At 33.8% G+C, this 17316-nt stretch overlaps 1 protein-coding gene across 3 annotated transcripts in view; it reads left to right on the top strand.

Moving 5' to 3' along the window:
- sp4 (sp4 transcription factor) overlaps positions 1 to 17051 on the top strand; it is a 55991-nt gene extending 38940 nt beyond the window's left edge. For all 3 annotated transcript variants that reach the window (XM_039736410.1, XM_039736412.1, XM_039736411.1), the window contains exons 4-6: positions 1704 to 1917; positions 9031 to 9230; positions 14858 to 17051. In XM_039736410.1, coding sequence (XP_039592344.1) covers positions 1704 to 1917; positions 9031 to 9230; positions 14858 to 15102 — 659 coding nt within the window. In that variant the 3' untranslated portion in view covers positions 15103 to 17051. The remainder of the gene's footprint in view (positions 1 to 1703; positions 1918 to 9030; positions 9231 to 14857) is intronic.
- The last annotated feature ends 265 nt before the right edge of the window (positions 17052 to 17316 follow it).

Here is a 17316-nt window from a genome sequence, read left to right as displayed (position 1 = left end):
AACAAGTGGAGGTTAAGAGGAGACATGACAGAAGTGTTTGGAATTACGAAGGGCATTAACACGATGAATGGCAGCTGTAACTTTAAAATTAGTTCATGAATGATGGAAGATAGTAATAGTAAACTTTGCATAAATGTTAAATGTTTCTTTATAAATATTCAAGTGGTGTGGCAGAGAGTACCACTTTTAGGGGGATCTTCAAATACTGACTTGATGGTATTTTGCACGTTAGGTCAATAGAATTTATGAGTAGGGTTGGGGTGAATGGCCTGTTTTCATCAGACTTGCTCAAATGCTTTTTATGTCGGACTTGTCTTATCAAAATTCAACAATTGTAAGTCGAATTTCGGAAAGGTGGAAGACTAGTAGTAATAGAGAAAGACATAATAATTGTGCAACAAACAATTTACTAACATTTTACCAAAATGCCTTATGGTAATTTTTGTAAAATTATCTTGAATTTTGATAAATACTTATTGATACAACTGCAGTATAGGCAGGAAACCCTTAATACCTGAGCATTTTTAAGTTAAGTAATGTGTAGACCGCATGCATAGCCAATGTTTGTTGAGCGTTAGAGGACTGCTGGCTGCAGGTTTCAGTGCAAACTTAGATATTGGAAATAGCGCTGCTTTGGAGAAAGTAGGCACTTATGAGTAAGTTGCATGTTGAATGAAACTGTAGGTGGTATAAAAGGTGGAATATCTAGAAATAAAGTTAGGACAGTATTGACTTGAAATGATTCTCGCACACTAAAAAAAACATTTATGAAAATTGTAAGAGGTGCAACTTTGCTGATGTGTGTTAAGTGAAAAAATGGAGCCTGAAGCAAACTTTAATAGGATGAGATGAAAATGGTGGATAAAAGTGGGTGTGGGAGAGCTAAAGTTTGAATGTAAAGTAGTGGTAAATGATACAATAACAAAGGGTCTCATCCCAACGGATTCACACAGGGTTGGATCGTCAACCCAAATGGCTAAATGGCTTTACAATGTTTCTTTGGAATATCATAGAAAATATGTCTTAATGGATAGTATACCAAACTGAATCACTTTCAGGCACTTCAGTGATGACTTTCAAGATAACATCATGCATTTCCCTAAAGTTTACTTTAGTGTATTATAAAAATAATCATAAGAAATAATTGGTCATTTCAAATTGAAAATATGTTAAATGAACTTTATATAATTGAGAAACATAATTGATAATGAAATTGCAGATTATCTTGTGTAGAGATAGCATGTTAAAAACTAAAGTTCATTTTAGGCATAAAATTTAAAGTGCATTGTTACAAAAACATGTGCCTCAAAGTTTATTTTTAAATAAAAAACAAAGAAACTTATTTGGGATTCTTGTTGTGGATTTCCTCTTTGGGCACCTACCCTTTTTCACAATCCAAAAATCTAATGTTAGCCTGATGGGTTGCTCTAAAAATCTGTGATAAGAGCAATTATGAGGGTATGTGTATTAGTTTGGCCTGTGATAAGTAGGTATCCAGTCCTGGAATGATCCATCTGTTTTATTGTTATCATTTCTACGATAATATTTTGTTCTTTATACAATTATAATTGAAAACACCCTATTAAATTTGAAAAGCTTGTTTGCGGAGTTAAATATGATACTGACTTTTTTGTAATTTTTTTTTATAAGTTACTACATGTTAGACCTCAAGTTATACCCAGAATACAATTTTATTTTCCCAGGTCAGCAGCAGAATCAGGATGGAGTAAAATCTTCTCCAGTTGCAGTAGCAGTGGGGAATATTGCAAATGCTGCTCTCACTGCCGTTAGTTCTGACCAAATTACCCAAGTGCAGATTCAGCAAACACAGCAAGTTTCAGACCAAGAGGGTCAGCCAGGTAAAAGGCTAAGAAGAGTCGCTTGTTCCTGTCCTAACTGCCGAGATGGGGAAGGAAGGTGAGCATTGTATTAATTTACGAATACCCTTTCTCTTTTGATATAGGAATAAAAAAGAAAGAGGATGGCAGCTCATTGCAGGGTACACTCATTTACACATCCATGCTCATGGCCAGTTTAGAATCACCTGTTAACCTAATGTCTAGCTCTTTATGGATGTGGGAGAAACAAAACAACCAGTGCACTCTCCAAACAGACCAGGACTGGATGTGAGAATGCTGGATCTGTGAAGCAGTAGCACTGACCAATTTGTTCATTTTCTACCCTCTTACTCATGAAGTAAATTAAAAATTGACTGCAGTTGGGTTAACTTTGCTTAATGCTGTATCCCAAAAGCACACCAAAATTGACTAACACACAAAACAGAAATGGCATTGTATGTTGAACCAGTGTAGAATTCCAACTGAAAGTAGAAAAAAGTATGCACAAGTTGATTTCAAGTATAAAATTATTACAGGAATTGTACGTCATCAGCTGAATTATAAGCAGTATTGCTGGGCGCAGGTCTTCCCTTGGTACTTTATATATTCTGTTAGTAAAGTAATTATGCAACATCCACTTCATCAGTTATGTAAAATGGGTAATCGGTAGGAATAATGTATAACCCCAGATTGGAAGAAGCTGGGAGAGTATGGAAAATGCAAATAAAAAAGCAGTGATTTTTAAATTATTTTGACCTTTATTTCATTGCAGACAGTATTAACCCAAGATATTTCCTGTTTTGTCCTTTCTACTTCATTTCATCTGTAAATACAGGTATACATCTATTTCTGTATTTCAGGCCTGCAACACATTGCACATAAAGTTGGGATGGTAAAGCATTCATCACTTTGTAATGTTGTCATTCCTTCTCACAACATATAAAAGATGTTTTGGCACTGAGGTGTTATTTTGTCCCATTCTTTCTGCAAGCACGTCTTACAGTATGCAACATTACAGGGTCGTCGTTGCATTTTGCATTTCAAAATTCTCCACACATTCTCTATTGGGACAGGTCAGGACTGCAAGTAAGCCAGCCCAGTACCTGTACCCTCTTCTTTCGCAGCCATGACTTTGTTGGAAAATGCATGGATGTACCTGGAAAAGATGCCATCTTGACGGCAGCAGATGTTGCTCAAAAATTTCAATGTACTTTTCTGTATTAATGCTGCCATCACAGAAGTATAAATTACCCTTGCCAAGGGCACTGACATAGCCCCATGCCATGACAGACCCTGGCTTTTGGACTTGTTGCTAATAACAGACTGGATAGTCATTTTCATCTTTGGTCTGGAGCACACGGCACCCATTTCTTCCAAAAATTATCTGGAATACGGATTGGTCTGACCCCAGTACACGTTTCCACTGTGTGATGGTCCATCCCAGATGCCATTGCCACTGCTACTGAAGATGGTTAAAATAAGGCTTATGTTTTGCACCGTAAAGTTTTAAGTGATATTTGTGAATGTAACTCCATATTGTAGTGCGTGACAAAGGTTTGTCAAAGTAAATTACTTGCTCATGTGGTTATATCAGCTATTGACGAGTGACAGTTGTTGATGCAATGCCATCTGAGGGATTGGTGATTATGGGTGTTCAGTTTAGGCTTGGGCCTTGCCCTTTTTACATATTGAAATTCCTTGAAATGTTTAATGATATTATGCACTGTATAGTGAAATCCCTTCCAATGTTTCTTTGAGGAACATTGTTTTTAAAAATTTCAGTAATTTTCTCATGCTTTTGTTGACAAAATGGAGATCCTCTGCACAACTTTGCTCCTTAAAGACTCCAACCTTTTGTGGATACTGTTTTTGTACCAAATCATGATTATAATCACATCTTGACATGACCTGTTTGAAATCACTTCATTATATAATTTTTTTACCTCATTACTGGCTCTAATTTTCCTGTATCCTAACTTTTTTTTGGAATGCTTTGCAGGCCGGAAATGTAGAAATGGATGAATATTAACAAATGAAATGAAGTTGACCAGACAAAACATGAAATATCTTGGGTTCATACTGTCTGTAATGAAATAAAAGTCAAAGTAAATTTAAGAATCGCCACTTTTTTTTTCTTCCATATCCTCCATCCCATCCCAACGTTTTCTGATTTGGAGTTGTAAAATATGAGTATATATTATCATTCGATGTTTATGATTTTTATTTGTTTGCCATTCACTCAATATAGCATTTATTTTCATGTTTCTCGGCAGTTGTGTGTAGTTCACATTAAAAATCTGCAGATGTGAATGTATATGCAAAGCAGTGCTCGAAGTGGATATACTGTACATAAGTGTCGAGACCCTCTGTGTTACACTGATACATTAATGTGAAGAGCAAGGAATATGGAGCAATTCCCCATTGCAATTTCAAACACCACTATCTAATGCTGGGCATACACTACAATTTTGACACATCATTTCACACACACTCCGAGAGGGGTTGCAATGCTTGATTGCATCTTACAATGCATCAGAAGAATTCTTCAGAAGATAGGAAGAATTTCTATTATGTCAGAAATTTTAGCCAGTTGTCTTGTAGTGGGAGTAGTCTCATAAGATGCATTTTCTGATAGCAATATACTGTACACTGGGAATTGTTATCACTCTCATTTTCACATTTTTAATTTCAAAAATGTCAGTATTATATAGCAACACAGCTGAATGACCAACGACAAAAGCATTTTAGGAACCCATTATTGGAAGACCCCAAAATAAACACACACATTGGTAAATTAAATGATTGTATACTTCTAATTCTCTTTGTAAAATAGACAGACAGTATTGTTCATGCCTAAACCAGCCGCATGTCCAATTACTCCTTTTTCTTTTCTTTGTACTTTTGGCACGCAGTACAGCAAGAGTCAGGAACAGAGCTCTTTTCTTTGTTGAAAACGTCAGAAACCTGTGGCCATCATGTCTTTTGAATGGGTAATACTGTCTGTCGGGACCATGCACACGTATAGTCTCAGCATCCATGCCATGGTATGTCAATCAAAACAAATGTATTCCTAGAGTTTGAGCACATACACGACTAGCGACTCTTTCATGCAGTGTGAGTAGACACTTGATTACAATTTCTAAAAATCACACAGTATATGAACATTATAACACTGGCTGAGAAATGTAGGTTGACTGAGCTAAATGAATAACCAATATAAGAACTGATAGTGAAAAGTAAAAAAAAAAAAACAGCAGTTGCTAACCATTGAGGTTTGCATCGTCCTTGACTTTTGCCAAACTTTGTTTTTCCATTTCACAGCATGATCGTCTTTCTTTCTTTTTTTTTATTTCCCCGTCTTCAGTTATACCGTACGTCCATTCCATTGGTTAGTGGTGATATTTGCGTGCCCCGTCAATCTTCTATGCTGCATCCTTCATTTCCATAAAGTACACTCTCAGATCAGCAAAGAACATGTAAGTTAGCATTATATTAATAAATATCGACAAATTAAACATTTATTGATAAATAAAAAAACATGTCAGCTAATTTTGGGTATTTAGTTTTTCTGTTGTTGTAGTTTAAGTCTAAATCTTGATATATTGAAATACCATTTCTTTGGTGATACCTGGTGTCGTAGATGTAATGTATTGCCAAATTTCAGCCTTTTAACTAATGTTTTTTTGGCTGATAAGTAAGTCAGTCCACTTTGCATTTATATATGCCAATCGAGTCCTCTTTGTCCTTTTTTATGTTATCCCTCAGCAAATTGCTTGTATATTATCATCCCCACGTTAACTTTTCCCCTGGAAACAGAAGCTAATGATGGGGGACGGCTGCATGGCAAATTGACTATAAGCTGTCAGATTGTAAAGTGCATGACGGAAAAATAGATTTACTGTGCAAAATAGTGGTTGTTTGTCAGAAATATTCAGTGACCGCATTTTAGCTTCTTTTAGCAGTGATAGTGAAGCACACAGAGATTAGTTTTGCTCAAATGGTAAACTAGGCTCCACTTTTGACCATGCATGGTGTGGCATTAGCACTGAACAACTTTCAATACTGCCGTTATATGAAGAGCACAAGACAGATGTATCAGATACAAATGATTTCTCGCTGGATTTCAGTCTGTTCACAAGTGACAATATCTATCTCATCTTCTTAACCTGCTTATTCAAGGCAGGATGGTGAGGCAGCTGGAGTCTGTCCCAGCAATCATTGGGTGCAAGGCAGTAACAACACCTGAACAGGGCACTAATCTATTACATGGTGAACACACAAACGCACACATACAGGCCAATTTAGCAACACCAACGGATGAACCCTGAATGTTTTTTGGACTTTGTGAGGAAATGCTTGGGGTAAATCCCAAGGAGGTTAATGAGACTCGTCTTTCTAAAAGTAATTTTATTTCTGCACATGTAGTACTTTTCAAAAAAAAAAAAAAAACTGACATTTTTAGTCCACTATGGCAACATTTTTTATTAACCTAGTGTGTGTGAACTCCACTATGTGCTGGTTTCATTAATTTTAAGAACCTGATTCCAATTTTTTTTTTTTAAACACCAGTTCTTTTTTTATTTAATATTGATTAATTTCTGGATGTGCTTTGATGTCTTCTTTCTTGCAAAACAAATTTTTAATAAAGCATTAACATTACTTATTCTCTTCATAATTTTAAAATTCATGCTTGTTAAAGAATTACCTTGTTTACTTTCTAATCCCAATCCACAGCCTTCACTCTTGAGCTCACTTTGGATTTTAACATTAAACTCTAATCTTTTATAACTCTTTATATAACATTGAAACCAAAAATATTCTTAGTGTGTAGATACATACTGTACAACAGGACATATATCTAGTGTCTTATTTTTCTTTTAATTTTTCCAGTAAAGTATTTGATTATGGAAAGTAATGAGACAGACTATTACTGAAGTATATTTTCTTTGTCTGTTTTTCTGTTTTTCATTTAACACGCATGCTTTTTGCATTAGTGTAATGTGAAGGTTTTCAGTGTGGCCAAGGTACATTTCCCTTTATAAATCTAAAAATTCAATCCATGTTCAAAGGAGATTGGATGATGTGTATCTGATATATACAGTTGTGTTGCAAACCCCCCCCCCCTAAAATAAAGGCAATTTTAGCTGGTTAGTGTAAAATGTATTCCACAATATAACTATTTTGCTGGCTCAAATATAAGTGAAATTGTGTGCTGCACATGCTGGTGAGTCAACAAAAGATTTAAATGGTAAGTCAGGAGATAGACACGAAATAGAAAAAAATCAAAACTGGACAACTGATAAGATCCAAAACAGTGTAGAAAAAATGTTGTGCAAAAATCAAAGTCAAAAGAACGAAATGAAAGTCAAGAATCTAAGAGATCAATTCAAAGCCAAGGAATTCTCAAAGAAGGCTTAACAAAGGACTGATATCTGCAGCTTGGATAAGGACATGATGATAAACCTATTGCTGCAATTACCCACAATTTATGACCTTGGGAGACACAATGCCTAAGGATGGGAAAAGCTACCCAGGCAATGTTAACAAAGATGTGTCATTCCCAAATACACATAAAATAACCATTAAAATGAAATGTAATACAAGAAATATAACATCACACACTTCTCTAGAATGATCGTAGAGGGAAAAAAATGGTCTGTCCACTATTACTTTAAACCCCTATATTTTTCAGAAAAAAACAGATAGTAATTTACCTTTTACACCCGAACTAACTGCATAATCTTTTCATAATAAGCCACCCCTTTAAACAGGAGGTAAAGTACAAAAGAATAGTTCATTAGAGTTAAAACTGAACTTCACTTGAATTTTATGCTTGTCTAAATTTTTGAAAACAAAGGATGTAAAGGCACAGGAAGGCAGACCATTTTCAACATCAGAATTGGAGTATTCAAGAAACATTTAGCCAGTTCTTAGTTTACACACTTCTGTTCTTTCCTTGCTGGCTCCATATGGCTTAGTCTGGAAGAAAAATTGTAGAGGCTAAATCGCAGTGCTCACTCCACAGGATACCACTCAGATGGTAACCTATATTAATGATTAACAGCAGCGTTTTTAGCTGCTATATTTATCACCCTATTCAAAGTTTTCATTAAAAGTGAATGTAATAGTAGTAGTACAAATAGTATGGTCCCAAGCCTATTCTAGCGATCATGGTATACAAGGAAGGAACAATCCCTGGACAGGGTACCAGTCTTTCATCTAATTAAGCCTAGGAAGGTAGCAATTTGTAGCTTGTCATATGGACATATTCTAACATAATCTTAAATCCCCTATCCTCCATAGCTCTTTTCCATAGATCAAGCTTTTGTTGCAGCTCCTCTGTGTTGGAGGCAAGTAGAATTATATCAGCAAAGAGCATGCGACAATCAAATCTTTTGGAAGACTAACAGTTAATTACAGTGAAAAAAAAACAAAACAAACATACAGTGGATCCATTGGAAGACATTTTTCAAAGGCAGTTAACCATGTTATGTTACCACTGAGACATATGGTAGGCTGAATGAGCCAGAGGCATGTAAACCTAAAGATGAAGGTGATGGGCATTTTGTTATTTTTTTTTCTAATAAATATATCCCCTGCAACCAGAAATATTCAAATACAGAAATGTCTGAACCTATTGTACACTGCCATCTCTTTACAAATAGTTAAGGTGAAAATGGAGAAAGTTTTGTTTATTTTCTGCTTTTTTGACCCCAGTGCAATATCTAATTTCTTAGGTTTAGCCAAATCAATTGATTGACATACACTTATTAATAGTTTATAAAGCTAATCCATGTCTTCTCATTAGAAACTTGTCTTATAAGAATCTTTAAGTACTTTCTGAGTTTAAAAAGAAATATATGTATGCTTTAAAGTAACTCTCAAAAGTAAACACCTCACAGTCTTTGAAATTATATTTTGGGCAATGATGAAAAGATTTTTAAAAGTTTTTAAACTGAACAGTATGGACAATATATTTTACTGACAGGCACAGTTAATGCCACAAGATTTCACAAACTTACTGGAACCTCTTGGTTATGGACACTTAAGTTACTGGAATTTCCTATTCCATGTTGTACCTCAGGGTAGCAAACATTAATATGAAATTTTGTTTTATAGGTTAGGAAAATGGATGGTTGTGTTTTACCCAAAATATTTTACAACTTAAACATTTTTTTTTTCTTCCACACAGAAATAGTAATGAACCAGGAAAAAAGAAGCAACACATTTGCCACATAGAGGGATGTGGGAAAGTGTATGGAAAGACCTCTCATTTACGAGCTCACTTGCGTTGGCACACTGGGGAAAGACCATTTGTATGCAACTGGATCTTTTGTGGTAAGAGGTTTACAAGAAGTGATGAGCTGCAAAGACATCGGAGGACACATACAGGTACAGTTTAACTGCTGAATTCATATGTTGTGCTTGTGCAGGTTAATTTTAAATGTTAACACTGAAAAGGTGTTGCATTATGCTAAGATTTTTTTTGCCACTTACTATTCGTAAATTGAGTGAAGATGCTGTAATCTGTTTCATCTCCACAATTCTTTGCTGGACACTTACATTAGACCTTGACTTGGATCTAGTGGCATTAGAGACTAGCTACAGTTTTAATTAACTGTCCAAATTAAATTTGTTCCTTGTGCTGGTTCATTAAATAAGGGAGCTAGAAGACAAAAAACTTCATGTCTCATTATCTGTGTTTATTGGCAATTGAAAAAAGATGTTTCTGGGCATTTGAAAATGCTTTAATATCACAATTGTTTTAATGGCAATAAAATAGAAGGCATACGTATTGTAATACTTGGGGATTTGGGACATATTTCTGCTATTCTGAGTGTTAAAGCAAAACTAGTGATAACAGTGGATTTCTTAAATTGAGACTGGGTATCTTCTCAGTCCATCAACCACCAATAAACAGCTTCAATGTTCTTGATTAAGGTATCAAAATAAAAAAATAAAAAGGCTTATTATACTGGTGTACATTTCTGAGTGGGTTTGTGCACTTCCTGCATTATTTTTCATAAAGAAATGAAAGAACACTTAAAGTAAGAAGCAAGGAGACTTTACATCCAACTCATACTTTAGGGTTGCCAAAATCTGAAAAAATACCCTAGTCTTAATCCAATAAAAAATACAAAAAATAAAAGTATTTATTGAAATAATAATAGGTTGAAAACAATCCAAAACAGGAAAAGAAAGGAGAAAGAAATAAACACAAACTAGAAAAGCAAATACCTATTCTAAATATAAACTAAAAACAAAAATAATAAACCATACCTCTAAAACAATATAAAAATAACAACATACAAATTCATAAAAGATAACTTGAAAAATCCCAAACTTATTTTTTCACAATCTTGGGGTAAACATATATTAATTTACCATGTGAAATTTTGTTTTAAAGTAAAGCAATTTTTTTTTTTTTTACAAATTTTTGAAATTAATTAAAAAATAAAGTTCAAGGAGCACCTGATTTAAGAAGACACACCTTCCACATTGTTGAGGCATGCCTTTAACAATTAAAACTACACTGGATGTAAAAAAATTATCAAAGATTCTTGGTTTTATTCTCTTGAAGTAAGGATACATTTCCACTTCTCATAGCAGCTGTCGTGACTAGAGTTATAACTTTTCTACAGGTGGACTACTATATGGTAGCTGTCCCACACCTCACCAATGCATTGGGCTAAATATTTTGCTATTTCTGTCCAATTCAGTTTAATTGACAGTTATATTCTACCATGCTCATAAGAAATGATACTCTGTACAAAAATATGCCAAGTGTCCAATGGAGTGGCAAAGGTGTCAGTATGCTATGAAGTCATCTGATTTGAGTGTGCATCTGTCATCAAACTACTGTGATTGTTCGAGGAAAAAGTATGCCAATGTTTGCTGCATATGCATACTCAAATCATATCTTTTTTTTCTTAAGTCATGTGCACTAAGATTATTTAAAACTTTATATACCATTTGTAGCATAAAAAAGTAAATTCTAAAGAACATTGGTAACCAATGTAACAACACTAAAACTGATGAGATGTACTCAAACTTTCTTTTTCTAGTTAAGATTCTTGCTGCTGCATTCTGAAATAATGGCAAACTACTCTCTTTCTTAGGAAGTCTTGTTAGGAATGCATTACAATAATCTATTTAACTAAAAACAAAAGTGTGAATGAATTTCTTGGCATCTTCCAATGTTATAAGAGTTCTAACTTTTGCAAAGATCCTTAAATAGAAAAATTCAGTCCTAGTAATATGGTTAATATATGATTTAAAGTTTAGATCAGAGTCCATGATTGCACCTAAATTCTTTACTTCCACCTTAACCTTTAATGGTAAAGGATTAAGTTTATTTCTAATACTCTCATCATTTCTATTTTACCAAAAACTAAGATTTCAGTTTTTTCTTTATCTGGCTTGAGGAAATTACTACTCATCCATTCCAAAATATGAGTAAGACATTGGATTAGATAGCCTATCAGGGTCATCAGGTGCCATACATTGGTAAAACTGCATGCATTCTGCATAACTGTGGTAGCTCACCTTGTGTTTCAATACAGTCTAGCCAAATGGGATCATGTAGATTGAAAATAACAGTGAGCCCAGAATAGGTCTTTGTGGTACACCATATATAGTATCTACAATCACCACAGCTAACAAAGAAATTATCTGTTAAATAAGACTAAAAGCAGTTTTAAACACTGCCGGTGAGCCCCACCCATTTACTTAGGTGATTTATAAGAATATTGTGGACTGTGGTGTCAAATGCTGCACTTAGATTAGAACAAGAACATACCTGTATATGTGGCATCAGTCCACATTAACCCTTAAGCCATTTACTACTTTAACCAGTGCAGTTTCTGCATTATAATTTGTTCTGAAACTTGACTGAAATTTCCAAGAACAGAATGTTTATTTAAATAATCACTTAATTGTTGAAAAAAAATGGCTTTTTCTAAAATTTTACTTAAAAAAAAGATATGCTAGAAATGGGTCCAAAATTGTCAAGACAGCGGAGTCAAGATTGTTTTTCCTTAGCAGGGGTTTAACTATTGCAGTCTTTAGACAATCTGGGAAGACGCCACCAATATCTAATGACGAGTTAACTATGTCATACACACAATCAATGAGCACATCAGAGACATTTTTTAAAAAGCCTTTTGGTACTGGGTCAAGGACATGAGTGGAATGAAATTATTATATGGAAATCTGAAATTATTCTACGCAGCTCAGATAGAGCTATGTGAGTGAAGGAATTTAATTTGTTAAAAAGAGCATGCTGAAGTTCAACAAGTTTAATTCTGGAGAGACATATTATATCTGATATCATTTATTTTGTGTTTAAAAAAGCTGGCAAAAGCCTTAAAGGTTTCTCTAGAAGTTTTCAGGGGGCATTTTATTGATTGAGCTGTGTTAAGAAGATGGTCAACAGCTGAAAATACAACTCTGGATTTCCTGCATAATCATTTGTAATTTTTGAAAAACAGGGCTTCCTCTCAAGACAAACTACTTGATTGTACTTCATCATATGTGTTTTTAATATTTCATAATGTACTGTTAATTTAGTTTTTCCTCCACTTGCGCTCAGCCGTGTGGCATTTTCTCTTCAGTAAACTCCTAGAGAGACAATCTTAAGTATTTTAGTACTGAGGATTTCTTAATTTTTTTTTTCTAGGGCCCACTATGTCGGCTTCAGTTGTCAGTTTAGAATTAAAAAAATATTCATCTTACTGGTAACATTGCTGGTTGTGCTAAAGGACAAAAACAAACTTCAGACGATTATTCAGAATATTAGCAAAACTCGTAGCTGCAGATGCATTATAATAAAATTTTTTAACAATGTGCTGCTTTTTAGTCCTAGTTACCAGTATTTCTACATCAAATAGAATGCAGAAGCAGTCTGAGATCCTGATATGCACAACCTCTATGACCTCTACTTTTAGTTCTTTTAAAATGACTAAATCTAACATGTGTCCTCACTGTTACTTAAATAAAAAGCCCTCCATATTGTGTTTCCAGTCTATTTGTTGGATTTTCTTAAGGATTATATGCCTTCAAGCTTGCACTGTAACTTTACACAATGGAAAGGTGAACTTTTAGCTATTCTGTATCCAAGCTTTGGAATTCACTCTATTTACATATTATGATTATAGATTCAATTTTATTGTTTAAAAAGTAACTTAAAAACTATCTTTATAAACTTTCCTTTTCTGTGTTTTACATTTTTCATGATATTTCTATGACTTTTTTGTTATTTAAATATTTTGTATGTTTTATGCTTTTGTAATATAACCTGAGTGTTTTGAAAGATGCAAAAAAATAAAATATATTATAACAAAAATAGTAATAGTGACCCTCATGTCAGAATAAATGTGGAAAATGTTGTTGACACCAGCTATTGGAAATGGAAGTACAGTAATCCCTCCTCGATCGCGGGGGTTGCGTTCCAGACCCCCCACGATAGGTGAAAATCCACAAAGTAGAAACCTTATGTTTGTATGGTTATTTTTATATATTTTAAGCCCTTATAAACTCTCCCAAACTGTTTATAAATATTCCCCGCACAGTTATACAGCATAAACCCTTTGCATTCTCTAAGTTATTAGGTAAGATTCATTGAAATTATGTATGTAAACACACGGTTTATATACAGTAAAACCTAAATATTATTTTAAAGATATAGAGTGTCTCCGATATCACATGTTACAGCCATTACGATAGACAGGCCACCAGCAATATATACGTACAATGCAAGAAAAATTGTATACAGTAAATGTGTGTACAGTGACACTAAATGTACGTACATGTACTAAGTACTGTAAGTAGAAAATTAATTATGGTTACTCACCAACAATGACACGATGACTTGTCCGATAACTATGAGTTTAGTTTTACTGCACAACAAAGGAGAGCATTACAGCTCTTCTAAAGGAGCCTGTTCAGGCGACTGTGTAGCACCTCCGTTGTTCTTCTTCAATCCAAATCCCTAAAGCAGATTCCATCCAGACTACAGCCTCTTACAACTCGTTTTGCACCCTGGTTAAAAGGACACTGCGGCTGTAGATCTTATGTTCCTTTCCTACTTTTTAAATAAAATTGATGCCGTAATGGCGTCCTATAGCGGTGTAGCTTTTCCCTTCCTTCAACATATCCAAAACATTTACCTTTTCGGCAATTGTTAACATCTTCCGTTGGCTCTTGGGCACAGCCCCTGAAGCACTAGCAGGAGCAGATTGTTTTGGAGCCACAATGAAGAGCTTGACTATGCACAAAGATAAACACAAAAGAGCACAAAAGTTAACTCTTTACACAGCGAAACACATTGATGCTGAATGAGCGAGACAAAACTTCTTGGTTAACGCCGCAGAATCAAATTCAGCGCTCCATCGCTGAGCCATTCAGCACACAGGAACTTATCTGCGTGCTCTGATTGGTTAACTTCTCAGCCATCCGCCAATAGCGTCCCTTGTATGAAATCAACTTTGCAAACCAACTGAGGAAGCTTGTATAGGAAGTAAAAAGACCCATTGTCCACAGCACCTGCGAAGCAGCGAAAAATCCGCGTTATATATTTAGATATGCTTACATATAAAATCCGCGATAGAGTGAAGCCGCGAAAGTCGAAGCGCGATATAGGAAGGGATTACTGTACACAAATTCTCTCCGTAAAATCTCCTAACCCTTAAGTAGTATTAATGCAACTATTCTTTGAACCCATCCATTTTTGAATTTCCTATTTTTAACACTGGGTTGCAAAGGTTTTCCCAAGTATCTTCCTGCAGCATTGCCTATAGGGAGAGAACCTATTCTCTTTCATTTTTCTGTATGTTAGGGTATATTATAAATGTGAATTACTGGGGGGAGGTTGGGGAAACAGAGCAAAGATACATTATTTTTACTATTTACTATTGGTCCCTTCAGCATTTTGTTTTTTTTATAATGTTGATTGATAAAGTTGGTTTTCTTGAGAATTCTAATGTAGATATATTTACAATTATTTCTAACTTTCTGGGCAGGTGAGAAAAGATTTGAATGTCCAGAATGTTCAAAGCGATTCATGAGAAGCGACCATCTTTCCAAGCACATCAAAACGCACCAGAATAAAAAAAGTGGAGCAGCCATAGCTATTGTCACAACAGAAGACATGGAAGCTAGTGTCAATGAAGTTCTGGGATCACCACGGATTGTCACTGTGTCATCACTATCCCAAGATTCCAACCCAGCAACTCCAAACACCTCAAATAACATGGAAGACTTCTAAAGAGTATTTTCTATCCCTGGGCACGATTTTGCACTTAAGGTTGCATACCTTTCAAGATATGAAAGTGGACTGAAAATAAATAAATAAATAATGATGCAGATCAAAACATGTTTTATATTAAGGTTTAAAGCTGAGTATATGTATGATAAGAGAATTAAGTAAAAAGTATCATGTTACTAGTTAAACAAGCACAATGATTTAAGGAAAAATCATGTAAATGAAAAGTGGATTTCACTTTAAAATGTTACCTTTTGGTGTAATACAAAGTCTCCTATGTTCTCAAGAGAATGATTGCCATTTTGCACCTATTTGGTTAACTAAAAGTTTAGTTTTAATATATTGGTGCGTCTTATACAATGGACCTCACTCATAGGACTGAAATATTTTTCAGAATGTATTTCATTAGTTTGAAGACATGTACAGGATGTATAAAAGGCTCCTGTGGTTTTTTTTTTTTTCTGTTAACAATTGACAGTCTGTTTGTTTAAATAAATTTAAAAAATAATAATACTTGACACTAGTATTTACAAAAAGCACACACAGATTAATTAGTTTTACAAAATAGACAAATTTTATATAAGCAATCTTGGGTTTTGAAGATTTTTTGTTACATTTTACATAATACTTTTAAAAAGCTATACTGTAAAGACAATCTTTTGAATGAAATCATGTTTACATTAGTATAAAATCTAAAATGATTTCTTCTATATAAGTTAAAATATCTGGGGAAATTTATTAATTATTCACTCATTTAATTAAAAAAATTTGTAAGGCTAAAATATATGTTTTTGATCTATCAGCAGTTCTTACCGTGGTTTAAAATGTATTGCCTTAATAAAGTGAAGTTGTTCACCATAAAGTAAAAGGGGTGCTTAATCTGCCCAGGTGCATTTCCCCTATAAAACATAAATTGCCAATGGTCAGTTAGCATTGTGAGTCCACTACTGTGTCTTTAAAGGAATGTAAAATAGAGTGCTTGAGGTTTTGTTGAATAATGGCATTCAGTTATCCACAAGTAAAAGGGCACTAATGTGCAATAGTGTCTAATAAAATGTCATTTTAAAATCATTCCTTTTTTTAAGCCATCATTTTGCTTTACCTTAAAGAAGAGTGGCAGAGTTATTATAACTTACCAGTAATAATTCCTGTGTTATAGATGTTAGTGAGAGACTCCATTTCATTTTGGTTTCTAGTCATATTTTGCCACCAGTAAATGACAGTGTATTTTGATTTATTCTTCATCATTCATTTCTCATTATTTGCCTTTGAGAAAGAAAAGCTAAAGTGTGTATCGTAAGCTACCTACCTATTACATTTCAGAAAATTTAGGTACAGCATGTTGTTTTTTTTCTATGTGTTATATATATATATATATATATATATATATATATATATATATATATATATATATATATATATATATATAATAAATTTTTGACATTGAAATAATGTCGTTTTATAATATTTGGATCCTTTTTAATACACGCAACCATAGCATCATTACGCTTTGATCTACAGAAACAGTACATAAAAGACTGAAAAGCTGTTGTAAACAGACTGACTGATACCAAACTAAGAAAGTGTTTTCAGTAATATTTTACTTGACAGATAATTTTTCCTTAATATTTTCTAGCAGCATCTCATTTGTAAACCTTTTTCTAAAAAAAAAATTGTTTTGGTCATCATGAAGTTTAATAGATTTTGCTAGACAAGTCTTAAAGACTTGAATTTATTGACATTTTTAAAATTAAAAATTTGTATAAAAAGTGTTTTTGTGAATGAAAAGAAAAAATATGTTAAAAGACTGTTGCCTGCATTGAATTTGCAAGTAACTTAATAAATCCCTTCTAAATGGAAATGATGCTATCTTGGTACCTTTTTTTTCCAAGTCTTGATACTTGGGTCATAGTTGTACTTGCCATCCTCATAATAAATGAACATACACCATACATTCAGTGTTTGATTTTAACTTGGATTTATGTTTGTATTTCTGATTGATATAGACATGTGCTTCATGATTTATTTTAAACTACCTTTTTAGAACCAACAATATTGATCAAATATTAAGCTTTTATCTAATTTAATTTCCTTAAAATAAAGCTGGATATATTTAAAATAGTGAAATGAAGAGTTTGGCAATATGTGTAGATTACAGATCATGGAAACTTCAGTTTTAGAGGAAAAAGTGATGGAATCTTCATGTTGCGTTTGGTT

This window comes from Polypterus senegalus, chromosome 15, assembly GCF_016835505.1.
Source record: "Polypterus senegalus isolate Bchr_013 chromosome 15, ASM1683550v1, whole genome shotgun sequence".
NCBI classification, from domain to species: Eukaryota; Metazoa; Chordata; class Cladistia; order Polypteriformes; family Polypteridae; genus Polypterus; species Polypterus senegalus.
This window is presented reverse-complemented; position numbering and strand designations above follow the sequence as displayed.